This window comes from Podarcis melisellensis (assembly GCF_964234715.1).
Source record: "Podarcis melisellensis genome assembly, chromosome: 12".
Classification (NCBI taxonomy): Eukaryota; Metazoa; Chordata; class Lepidosauria; order Squamata; family Lacertidae; genus Podarcis; species Podarcis melisellensis.
This window is the reverse complement of record NC_138544.1, coordinates 51418904-51431946: the sequence shown is the minus strand read 5'-3', so window position 1 is coordinate 51431946 and position 13043 is coordinate 51418904. Positions and strand designations below refer to the sequence as shown.

At 42.2% G+C, this 13043-nt stretch overlaps 1 protein-coding gene and 1 long non-coding RNA gene across 8 annotated transcripts in view; one reads left to right on the top strand and one right to left on the bottom strand.

The window, feature by feature from the left end:
- The window catches only part of LOC309353430, a 45896-nt gene extending 35181 nt beyond the window's left edge, over positions 1-10715 (bottom strand). Inside the window, exons 1-3 of one of the 2 annotated variants that reach the window (XR_014161842.1) lie at positions 10564-10715; positions 7463-7656; positions 6709-6875 (exon numbers count right to left, since the gene is read on the bottom strand). This is a non-coding gene — a long non-coding RNA (uncharacterized lncRNA). The remainder of the gene's footprint in view (positions 1-6708; positions 6876-7462; positions 7657-10563) is intronic. The other variant, XR_014161843.1, reaches the window with a different exon arrangement.
- LOC309381052 (sodium channel protein type 5 subunit alpha-like) overlaps positions 10414-13043 on the top strand; it is a 34902-nt gene continuing 32272 nt past the window's right edge. For 4 of the 6 annotated variants that reach the window (XM_081931446.1, XM_081931442.1, XM_081931445.1 and 1 more), the window contains exons 1-2: positions 11698-11774; positions 12517-12608. In XM_081931446.1, coding sequence (XP_081787572.1) covers positions 11713-11774; positions 12517-12608 — 154 coding nt within the window. In that variant the 5' untranslated portion in view covers positions 11698-11712. Of the gene's footprint in view, positions 10536-10595; positions 10626-11697; positions 11775-12516; positions 12609-13043 lie in introns of those variants that run through there. The other 2 variants (XM_081931443.1, XM_081931444.1) reach the window with 2 other exon arrangements.

Sequence of the window (13043 nt, the reverse complement as noted above, 5' to 3'; positions counted from 1 at the left end):
CGGAAGGGAGTGCCCAGACTGGGGTTGGAAAGAAACTTCACAAGTGAAACAGCCCTTCAATGGACAGAGAAGATTGAGTGCTATCTCAAGACAATTAAACAATTGTATTAACATTAAAGACAGCAAGAAGTGCTTAACTGTATGGATTAAACCACTCAGATTTCACATGGGGTAGAGTGAAAACAACAGTGTCCAAAAATTGAAAAGTGGGTTTCCCCATTTTGCTACTCAAAAATTGTGCAGAATTTGTATCTTGTAAGTGAGGTTTTACTGCAATGTTTCATGTACAAGTGCTTTTAGCCTTATGGACTTTTTCTTGATTATTTTGGCAGGCATGAAACATTAAGTCTCTGAGCTGCCAAATACTGTCAAATAATAAATCCCACTGTATACGGACTATCTAATGCTGTCAGACGCTAAATGCCGCTGCACGTGAGTTATTAACTGCTGTCAAATAATGTATAGGATTACATACCCACTATCAATTACTGTCAGATATGAAATAAGGAACTCAAATACAGCAGAAGATCCAATGTAGATATCAACTACTTGGAGCATATGCAGCAAATATTCAATCTCTCGGAGGATATCTAGAAAATATTTAACATAGGAAAAATGTTGGGGAGTGAATTTATATCATACCAAAAAACACGATTATCGTGCTTTGTACTGAACCCAGGTGCCCCAGTCTAAAGATTTAAGGGGAACAGTACCTTCAGAGCACTTCCTTCCACTTGTCAACAAATCACTGAATTCATTTTTAAATTCTATTGAAATTATGTTATAATTTTTTTTATACTGTATTTTATTTTTGTGAGCCTCCTAGAGAACCTCTGTTATTGGGTGGCTGCATAAATGAAGCAAGTAAATTAATAAATTATTGGTGAGGCTTGGGAAGAGATCCTGAAACATGAAAACGCAGGAAGCTGGAACAGACCTTTAGCCCAGCATCGTCTTCCCTTTAGTGGCCAGAAAGTTCAAGGAAGCCCACCATCAGGCCATGAAGCTGGCAGGCCTCACCTGGTGTCGAGTTGCTTCCCAAGAACTACATTTTTCTCTAAAGGCACACTGCTGATGAACATGGAAGTACCATAGAACTATGAGGCTTAGTAGACCTCTCCTCCTCCATTACATTGTTGCTTCCTCTTTCAAGTAATTTAAGCAACTGGCCATTACCACATCATGCAACAGCAAACTGATTATGTGATGCATTAAGAAGCATTTCCTTTTGTTTGTCAAGAATTGCCTACCAGTCACTTTCAATGGATGATCCCTTCCACCCTACGTTCCAGTATTATAGGGCATGTGTATTCACATCCTCCGGAAAGCTGCCCAGAAGGAAAAGATGGTTCCTCACTTCTCCTGTGGCATACAGAGAGAATTCCGTCTCTTAGACCCTCTTGTATATTTAGCAGAGAATATCATGTGTGTCGTGGGATGCGGGTGGCGCTGTGGGTTAAACCACAGAGCCTAGGACTTGCCGATTAGAAGGTCGGCGGTTCGAATCCCCTCAATGGGGTCAGCTCCCGTTGCTCGGTCCCTGTTTCTGCCAACCTAGCAGTTCGAAAGCACGTCAAAGTGCAAGTAGATAAATAGGTACCGCTCCGGCGGGAAGGTAAACGGCGTTTCCGTGCGCTGCTCTGGTTTGCCAGAAGCGGCTTAGTCACGCTGGCCACATGACCCGGAAGCTGTACACCGGCTCCCTCGGCCAATAAAGCAAGATGAGCGCCGCAACCCCAGAGTCGGCCATGACTGGACCTAATGGTCAGGGGTCCCTTTACCTTTACCTATTATGTGTGTAGAAACTTATTTCCCCCATCTCTAACAGCAGGCTCAAGGACCAAATGTTTCCTATTTTTTAAATAGGCATTCATTGTCTTATTCCTCCACTTGACTAGAAGCTATCTTTGTCTCCATTACTTTTTCAGACCACGGGCCACATTCCCATCTGAGCAACCTTCCATGCCAGTGGTAGTTGTGGCGGCGGGGGAGGGAGGAGGGAGGGAGGGATAACACCCACCCATATTTATTGTGTAGCGTTATTTACAAATCAAGTATTCCTAGGGAGTACTGTACCTGATCTCAGACAAATCCACCACAGGAAAGATGCATCCTGGTTACTATGAAAAAAAGAAGGGCAAACTATGGAGATTCCAATGACTAGAAAATGAGAAAGATGCAGGAAAACTGCACTAAAGGAGATGAGAAAACAGAAGCTCTTTAGAGTCACAGAGATTCCTATCACTTGGTGTCTAAACAACTCATCTGTCAATCACAGCTTCACTCACTGGCGAAAACACTTAAAGATGGATCATCTCACAGAGATCTGCACATTTTGCTCCATAGCTTCCTTTGTAGGAGAGCTAAAGGCATACTTAACACACACACACACACACACACACACACACACGAAGACTGAGAGTCTGGGCCTCTGCTGGCAGTGGGCCTGGTACATTAGTACCCCCTGTATCTACCTCTCAGTGGTCCTGCTTGGCATAAAATGAGAAATTCCCCGGATAACTTAAATAGCAGCCCTGCTCTCCCTGTATAGCCTTTGAGTGCATATGGTCACTTGGCTGAAATGAGATGTTCTTCCACCCATCCCATAGATGATTCTAGCAGCTTTTAAGTCATCCAGCACTCCGTACAGAGGCTACTTATGCTCTGCAAGAGATTACGCTACACACATACTCTTGAGATCAGCACAGCTATTGGTTCCTTCCATGGGAAGTTAAAAAGGCTCCCGTTCCAGGTAACACCCAGGTATGCTGGGGAAGGGTAAGAGCTCTTTAAGCTGTAAACCTGGTCACATAATAATGACTAGGACTGGCATTATACACAACCCTACATCACTTCGCAGCACTGGGCATGAGGCTGTAAGTCTGCTAAATATTTTGGAAAGTTGTTCGTTCGCTATATATTTGGACACTGCTGAAGATATTGTAACCTAATTTTACATTATGGTTCCTGAGATACAGTTGGATACCATTTTGATACAGTTGGGTACCATTTTAAATTAAGATGGTGGATGGAAACTTTCAAAACTGCCCTGGTTATTTGGTTTCTTAGAAATCCCAAGCAATGCTGGGTACAAGACTCCTACCGTATGTTATAATAATGTATAACATGTTGCTTGACAGGGCTCTTCGCATTAGACAAAAATGCACACTAAGGTTCTCAGGGTGCTAAATTCTGCATCCAGTATTAAATGTCTATTTCCGTGTGGCAACTGGGAGGATTCTCAGGGCAAAATGACATAGTTGTGCATATGGTTAGGTTTTCAAAACCAAATTGTGACCCTTTTATGCTGGGCATGCTTTGACAGAAGCACCGCAGCTGCTAACAAGCTACTATTGGGCAGGTGCCTGCAACATTTGGCAAAGGGTGAAGAGCAGCAATTATACTATTCCCCCTGTGCTCTGCGGAGGAGTGCTATCAATCCATACATAATTCAAACTAGCTTTCCTTTGCCCCACTATCATTTGTCTCGAACAATGCGAACTGCAGTAAATCTCAACAGATTTCCTTGGTGGTTGTATTTGGAAGAGGATATATTCAGGGCTGATGTAATATGCACTTGAAGAAATATCAAATCAATGTGCCAAGGAAACCCAAATTTTGCATCCAGAGAACAACAGCTCTAGGAAAGTGTAGTCATTTTTTTCTCTTTTTTTGAGGGTGTGTGCAATTATTTCCCAAACTTCCACAATTCTTTGCCTTTTTGATTCCTGACTGATAGTTGCTTTGATACCATTTTTAATTGGTCTATATATTAGGAACTTTATTCCTAGCCAATCCGAAATCCTATAGTGAACATGATGTCATGGTTACAGATAGGTAGCCGTGTTGGTCTGCCATGGTCAAAACAAAAAAAATTCCTTCCAGTAGCACCTTAAAGACCAACTAAGTTAGTTCTTGGTATGAACTTTCGTGTGCATGCACACTTCTTCAGATACCATGATGTCATGGTTAGCTTTTAATCCATGACAAAGTCAGTCAAGAATGAGGGCAATCTTCTTCGATCAGTATAATCCTGAGATTCAGAAGTATACTGCCTCTAAAGAGGGAAATCCCATTGAGAGCTCTTGATAGAACTACAATGACTTTGTTTCGCCACTTTTTAAAGCTATCTAAGTCACTGGGTATCACTTTTGGCAGTGTGTTCCATGGGACTTATTTGCACTTAAGTGTGCACAGTGGTTACACCCTTAATTTTCCGTTGTGTGGAGAAGTACCTCATTTTATCTGTTCTGAATCTGTGCAGTTGAGGCTGCATGATATGCAACTGAGTCATTGTCTTTTACTGAGATCAATGGGGATCTTCCAAGAATACCTCTGGGGTATGAAAGTTAATTTGTGTGGCCATTTCTTTCTTTCTGACCATTTTACACTTTATGGGAATTGTCTATAGTCCGGATAATATTCGAGGCTTCCCCTTTCTGCAATGAAAAGTTTCCTTTATTTTATTAAATTGTAAGCAAATGTGCACTTAACGAGAAACGAGTTGCCACATTAGCAACACTAAACCACTTTTTATGACTTTAAGATTTCAGTTGGTGTCCTTATCTAGTCATCTCCTGCTTTGCTCTGCTGTTCAGAAAGTGTTTCCCAACCGTGTGGCCAAACACAGATATAGCTCCACAGTGAATTTTGCAACGAGGAGTAAGTTCTGCTTATGAGAAGAATGCAAAAATGGCTGACTTGATGTTGCTGGGAGCTAACAACTTCCGCCGCTTCACTCCCGAATCCTTGGTTGCCATTGAGAAACGCATTGCGGCCAAGAAAGCATGCAGAGACCCACCCCCTGCAGAGAAGCCACGCCCTCAGCTTGACCTACAGGTATTCCAGAAGCTGCCTGCCCTGTATGGAAACCCTCCTCTGGAGCTCATTGGAGAACCTCTTGAGGATCTTGACCCCTACTACCATGATCATAAGGTGAAGAAATATTTTGTGGCCCATAGGCTTTGGTAATATAATGAGAAGGGGGGGCGGGAACTGCATTATTGTTTGGATTTATTTGAAAGAAACAAGGTGATCGGAGGAAGGTGGAGAGTTGTGTGCTTTTTAAATAATTCTAATAGGGCTTCATTAACATTGCAGATTTCCTTCTGACAGTGTATTCTCCTTGATTTCTAGCGCAGCGTTGAGCGGACTTTAGCCTTAGCTGATAACTACAATCCTGGAGAGAGACTGAGAAGAACCCCCTATTGGCTGACAGGACTGTAGCATCACAATTCAGCTTCTCCAGTTAGCGCTGCAGTTATTCTGCTAGGTTTTCATTCTCTTTCCTGTGCTTTTTGACAGTTCCACCCCATCATTTTTTATATGTTGTAAGCCGCCGTGCACATGGTTTGAACTTTGGAAATACGGCATACAAATAAATGATTGATTGTCACATATCAGCCCCTAGAATCCTGCTAGCCCTTTAAGGTGAGCAAGTTAGGAAGACAGGGAAACCTGTTCCTCCAGCAGCTTTCACAGTCTCTCTCCTGCCTTTCATGAACATTCCTGACACCTTTTTTTGTAGCCTACTTTAAAAAAAAACCACATCTCCCAAATTCATTCCCCTTAATTGATATACTTAGGGACGGAGCGCATAGTGTGATATTAGCATTTACTGTCATAGAACAATGTTTCCAGTTAATGTATTTCCACCCACAGACATTTATGGTGTTGAACAAAGGGAAGGCCATCTTCCGATTTACAGCCACACGTGCTTTGTACATCTTTAGCCCTTTTCATCCAATCAGACGAATGGTAATTAAGCTTTTGGTACATTCATATCCTTTACGTGAAGAAGTGCAAGAGCAACAGACCTCTATTCATGAACCAATTCTCCATTCAATTATCTCTTTTATAGCCTTCTGATGGTAATGGATCCTATTATGTTAGGGTTAACCAACAAGGTGGCCTCCAGATGTTTTGGACTTCAGGTTCCATCAGTCTCAGACAGCATGGCTAATGATCAAGATGATGGGTACTGTAGTCCAACAACATCTGGCTAATCCTGCATTAAGTTGATTGTGGTTTTTTGGTGTTGTGTGTGTGTGTGTGTGTGTGTGTGTGTAAAGAATCCCTCTTTGTTGTTCTTGTCGTTCAGAACAAATGTGCATCTAACCAATTTCACTGGGTGGCCTTGAGTTCCAGTATTGAGAGAAATATCTTCTCTCCCAATGCCACACTGCTGCCATTCAGCCAAATTCTGTTGTCATTCAGGAAGAGAGATACAACGTGCATCCACACCTGGAACACAACTCCTTGTAAGGCAGTCTTCCCTAGGATGGTACCCTCCAGATTCTTCAGACCAGTGTTTCCCAACCTTGGGTCTCCAGCTGTTTTTGGACTACAACTCCCATCATCCATAATTAGCAAGACCAGTCGTCAGGGATGATGGGAATTGTAGTCCAAAAGCAGCTGGAGACCCAACATTGGGAAACACTGCTTTAGACTACAACTTCAATAATCCCCAAGGCCTTGGCTATGCTGGTGGGGCTGATGAAAACATCTGGATGGTACCATGTTGTGGAAGGCTGTCATAGGGTGTGTGAAAAGTTGTGCTACTTCTACAAACCTAATATTTTTATGGGATAATATTAGCAGTCTGTGGATGCTCAACATTACATCAAGCCACATTTGAAGCTGAGAATCCACAGCAAATTCTAGTGTAAAGTTTTTCAATTGTCATTTTCCTTAACTCCTGTTACTTACATTGTTCACTATGTTTATTATGGTCACTATTTTCACCAATTGTGTCTTCATGGCTCTTGCGGACGTGCAGTCAAATAGCAGCGAGACTTCCTCCACGAAGTATGTTGAGTAAGTAACTTTGGTGATATTGTTCCTTCTGTTTCGACTATATTCTCCTAATACAGGACCTAAAAATGCAGGACACACTTTGGAAAAAATGTGTCTTATGCAAGGATTAATTCATGTGCTCCTCGTTTGAGTTTATTTCAAGCTTGGATGCCTTTATCTGGGGACTATTACACACCGCTAGGGATGCCAGAGAATGCTGAAGAAAATGGAAACAGGAGCAGAAATGGCTAATGTTCACTTATTCAATGCAGTGAATATGGTCAGTATTGAGTGCTGTTGCTGTTTTCAGTCCACAAACAATATGTAATGGAAAAGCAACTTCAACACTGATTTTAAATTCATAATCTAAAATCCAACAAAGTAATATTCAGAATGCCCTCTGACCAAGCTGCTATCACTTTTTTCCCCCAGCAAATTGGTTTACTCTTAGTATGCCTTTGTTAAGGTCAACCCACAGGCTTTTCCTCTACTTAAAAAAAAGAGTTATTACAGTTTATTAGTCCCTTATGATGCCTCGAGACAGAAAAGGACCAAATATCACATGAATGCTCACTTTCCATTACTCTATGGGGAGTTGGCAAATGGGCATAGATTTAAAACTGAAAACATTGGGGTAAGCCAGAGGAATATACTTTATGATTGTTACCTTACTTTCTGTGTTGACCTTGTTTCCCTGTATACTTTCACTCCCCAGGTATACTTTCACGGCCATTTATTCCTTCGAATGTCTAATCAAGATATTGGCAAGAGGTTTTTGCTTGAATGAATTCACCTTCCTTCGAGACCCATGGAACTGGCTAGACTTCAGTGTTATCGTGATGGCGTAAGCATCAGTGTTTGCTGCAATTAAATAATTTCCTCTCAAGAAATTGGACAGTGGTGGCTAAAAGGGACGTTAAAAAACAACAACAACATAGCATGCACTTATTCCCCTTCCATGTTTAGAATACTTACTATATTTTTCCATGTATAAGACTATATTTCCCCCCAATTTTTTTTAAGTTTAAAATTGGAGGTCGTCTTATACACGCAATGTTGCAATTAATTATTTCTTAATTTTGGGCTCAAAAAATAGGGGTCGTCTTATACATGGGGGCATCTTATACATGGAAAAATGTTTGGTCTCAGAGCCTAAAAGAAGTTTGAATTAATTTCTGGGTAAAAAGCACATATAAAAGCTATTAGAGGAAGCTCTTATCGAGGCAGCTGCCATTCATATCATCACGAAATGCTTTCTAGTACTCTAGATTTTGCTCATAAAGATTTTGTCGCGCGGCTGTAAAACTTGGGATTCCCCCCAAATGCTCAAATAGTGATTCATCAGCTTCTCCAGCCTAATATTTTTGCAGGCATTAGGACCAGAGATTGACTTTCTCAGGATGTTGAATTCTGTTCCCCATTACTACATTCTGCACTCTCTGTATATTATGCCCGATCCTTTTCCATACAGCGCCGGTACTAAAAGGACAGTGCTTTGAGAGCCTTGCTTGCAGGCAGCACTAACACACCATTAATTGCAAATGGCTCCTAATAGAGGATTGCAGCTCCCTGGAGGAAGTGTGTGTCTCGCTTCCATCCTGTTTGGGACTCAGCAGGCAGAGAGCTGATCCAATCCCCTGGTCCACTCTCCTCTGAAGATAAGATACTTCTTCGCTGAGGGTTTTTGACTCCCATGTCGCTTGAGGTGTTAGTGTAGCCTTATGAGGCTTTGCCCTCGGGTGGGAAAAAGTATTGCACCCGGGAAAGGGAGTGGGAGTCAAACAGACACTCAAGGAATAGTTTCAGAGAAAAAGCTTTATTTCTACCATCCATGAACTGGTAGAAGGAGCAAGTGTGTGCTAACTCACAAACAAGCACGAGTTCACAGCCATTTGCACAGAGCATATATTCCCCTTCCAGTTCCCTCCCCTTTCTCCTCCTCTTCAAGAGTTCACCTGAGCATGAACAGAAAGCTCCTGTCTTGGGACTCTTTTGGACTCTTCCCAGGAAAGGGGTTGAGAAGCCAAGGGGGTCGAGGAGCCTTGTGGTTCAGCATGTCCAAGATGTTGCAACTGAATGAGATAAAAGTCAGTTCTCAGGCTTGCTCTGACAGAGCCTATTCATTAGCTTTTTGGAGCTCTCTCGTACTGATAAAAGTAACATTTTGCCTATGCAAGGCATCTTGTGAGAATCCACAGAAAAGCTGTAGCTGTGGGTTTTTAGGAGAGAGAGAAAGGGAATTTTGGTCAGTTTTGAGGTCTGGGGTGATTATTGGAGGGGGGTGACTTTGGGCCTAGGTGGGGTCACCTGTCCTCACCTCCTTCATTAGAACTAGTTGTTCTACTGTAGCACCCTGCTTGTGGTTAACGCTTAGCTGGAATGAAATATTCAACGCAGCAATAGAGAAATTAAAATAATAATTTATTTGTCAGACAAATAAATGAGAGACACAGTGGTATATGATTACCAAAGCTCTGCCCACTCCAGCCCTGATGGTCAGCACTTATATTTCCTCAGCTCAGCCCCCTTGCTCCTCCTTTGGCTGCCTCTGTCCAATCAGCCTGGTTGAAATTCCTATTGGCTGTTTGCTAGAACCAATCATAAAAGATACACCCATTTCCTATTACCTTTTATGGGAGACAAAGAGCTATATTTCCTTCTATCCATAAATGGCAGACAAGTAGCCATATATCTTACATTTGCCTCAACAAGGCACCTTAATTACCAGATCACCTTTTGCCCTTGTTGCCCCTCCATTCCAAAACAAATGGCTAAAACAGATGGCTCATGGTATTACATTGTGTCTTAAACAGAGATCTTGGGTTCACATTCTCACACACCATCAATGAAATAAGAATCTAACATAAGAATCTAACATTTCTTACTTTCTAAATCCTTTGCATAATTACATTTAAGCCAACAAATCTCATACATTAACATAGATAGCTTTTTAGAAGAAAAGGCCTTTGCAAAGTAAAACTCTTCAGTTTACACCCCCCTTTCCCAGCCAGCTGCTTTCCCCATTAGCTCTTGCCCTTTAACCTTAGGAAAATGTGGCTAGTCTCTAATGGGAGGCACGTGGTATTATTTTCTGTTAAACAATAAATCCTACTATTTACTAACTCTTAATTAGTGTTTTTGCAGCTTGATTGTATTCTGTAATATGTTGGGTCAGTGTAACCTTTGTTCCCAGCCTGTATTTCCCTTTTACAACTTGGTGAATTTTGTCTCCTGCTTCTGCTATAAATCAGGGGGCCCTTGTCCGGGAGGATAAACATCTGCCAAAGTCCTTAGCCAGCTGGTTTTCTGCCTGGCATGAAACATTTGCAAATCTTTAAGCTCATTTTAAAATACAGGCCTTGATCAGATGCCTCAGTGGTGCAAGTGATCACGCTACCCTGCAGTAGGGGATTGGCGAATCTGTCAATTTTAGCTTCTCTCAAAATGCCAGGATATTGGTAACTTTCCCCAGAGCTGTGCTTTTGTGCTGAAAAACTGTTTCATGTTCAAACTTCTGACTGTGGAACCATATTGTAGTTTAAGCCCAGAAGCTCTGCTGAGGGGAATAAAAGTGAGCACGAGCAATTTACAGGCTTCAGCAAAATCTGCTCATAGTCCCTCAGCCTGAGGTAAAGTTCTGAGACTGACTAATAACTAGACGGAGCCATGATTGGCCAGGAAGTGCCCAGAAATCTTTGGAAAGAGATGTGAAAGTAGCAGTATTCCTTTATAAATCTGAGGTAAAAGGCCACCATCTGAGCCTAATACCTAAAATAGAAGACTGCCCAGGAAATGTCCCAAGCTCTTGAGAGGAACGCTGGGGTAGAAAAGTAAAAAATACATCAGTAAAATAGTCACATGTCACTTGAATACATCGAGATAAAGGCCATGGATAGGCCTGAAGGAAAGCCAAAGTTCTGGTCTTGACTAATACATACATGGAAGATTGCCTAGATGTCTTATTTTGAAGGGGTGAAATATGAAACAAAAACAAAATCACGCCCCAAAGGCTACCTCCTGCTTATAGGCCTCAGCCTGAAGTAAGAGCCCCTCAAAAAAAAGCTCATGTAATGATTACAGTGGTACCTTGGTTTGCATACGTCTTGGTTTGCATACGCTTTGGATTACAAAAACATCAAACCCGGAAGTGCGTATCCTGGTTTGCAACCTTTTTGTTTTGGATTACAACCCAATTTTTTTTGGATTATGAACAATTTTGGGGGGGAGGCCCCACTGGCGAAAGCGCGCCTTGGGTTACAACCTGTTTTGGTTTACAAACCAACCTCCGGAACGGATTATGGTTGTAAACCAAGGTAACCGCAGTATTTATAATAATTTATAATAATGGTTTATTATTTATACCCCGCCCATCTGGCTGGGCTTCCCAGTTTGTATTTACAAACATTTAGCAGAAATGAAACTAGCCCTGGCTAGGCCGAGTCAGATCTTTCCCACCACCCTTCTCACTATATTTGCACCTCCAAACTGATTGTTGCTAATTAATATTAATTTTAAATTAAAATTGATTTTAATTTTAAATATTAATTTTAAATTAATATTAATTAATATAATATATATACTGTTGTATATACAAGAAAGGTCCTTCCGGATCTTACTTGCATATATAATGCTTTGCACGGTAGAGACACTAAGGCTGTAGACAAGCTCCCGGATTTTAAGCCTACATTGCAGGGGGTTGGACTAGATGACCCTGAGAGCCCTTTCCAACACTACAGTTCCATGATGCTAAGGGCTGTCCCTCTGCTTCTGCCAGGCCATTGGTTTTCTGGGCAGTGAGAAAGAACTTAATGCCTCCCACCCCACTAGCTGATGCCATGGCTGCATCGAACTCCATGGGGGGCGTCCCTGTGCCAGCTCTTTAGAGGGTATTTTAGCCCTGGGCAGCGCCACTTCTGAATGGCAGCAATTTGTACCTGCAGTGGCCATTTGATTGACTGCGATGTTCATTTACCCAGAATGTAAGGCCTCCCCAAGTTATACACCTGTAGGCCAGGGCATGGATTTGGGGGTGAATGTAAGATGCCAAGCAGGCTCTGCTTCCATTCAAGAGCAGCATGGCTGCCCACTGCCACTAAAATGCCTTTCATGGGCACAGGGAGGAGTATGTGGAGCAGAGCTACAATTGTACAATTGGGTCAGGCTAATAATAATAATAATAATTTATTTATTTATACCCCACCCATCTGGCTGGGCTTCCCCAGCCACTCTGGGCGGCTTCAAACAAAATATTAAAATACAGTGGTACCTCGGGTTAAGTACTTAATTCGTTCCAGAGGTCCATACTTAACCTGAAACTATTCTTAACCTGAAGCACCACTTTAGCTAATGGGGCCCCCTGCTGCCGCCACGCCGCCAGAGCACGATTTCTGTTCTCATCCTGAAGCAAAGTTCTTAACCTGAAGCACTATTTCTGGGTTAGCGGAGTCTGTAACCTGAAGCGTCTGTAACCTGAAACGTATGTAACCCGAGGTACCACTGTACAGTAATGCATCAAACATTAAAAGCTTCCCTAAACAGGGCTGCCTTCAGATGTCTTCTAAAAGTCTGGTAGTTGTTGTTTTCTTTGACATCTGGTGGGAGGGCGTTCCACAGGGCGGGTGCCACTACCGAGAAGGCTGGTTAGGGGACCAGTGTTGCTGCTGTAACCCCTCCCCCAAGTTTGTATTTTTTAAAAACTTATTTCACATTTTGATTTTACAGACTTTTGGGAGAGTTTATTGATATGGGCGGTGTTTCCGTCCTTCGGATGTTCCGGGTGCTGAGAGCTTTAAAAACCGTTTCCATTATCCCAGGTATGAAAAATCTCTGAATTATTTCTGACAGCAATAAGGTTGCATTTACCCTTTCAAAGTTCAAATCTATGTGACAATGGCACGTCAGATGCATATATTTCAATGGTATTCATTTATCAGAGACAAATGTGTTGTACCTGTTCCTTTGGGGGGCACATATAGGAAGGCTTGCTAACTTTTTGCCTGGATGAATTGCTATAGCTGTCATTTTCCAGGCTTGAGCCTCACTCCATGCCCAGTTCTCTAGAAGCGAATCTCTAGGTTAGGAATGATGCATCTTGAGGCTCGTGCATATGCATCAATGCACCGAGATGCATTTTTGTTATTGTAATGCATTTCAAACTGTTTTTAATGTTGTGTTTTAAATGGTTGACTAAATATTGGGCATGCACAGTCTTGGGCATGCACAGTCATTTCACATGCTGCACCTGCCGA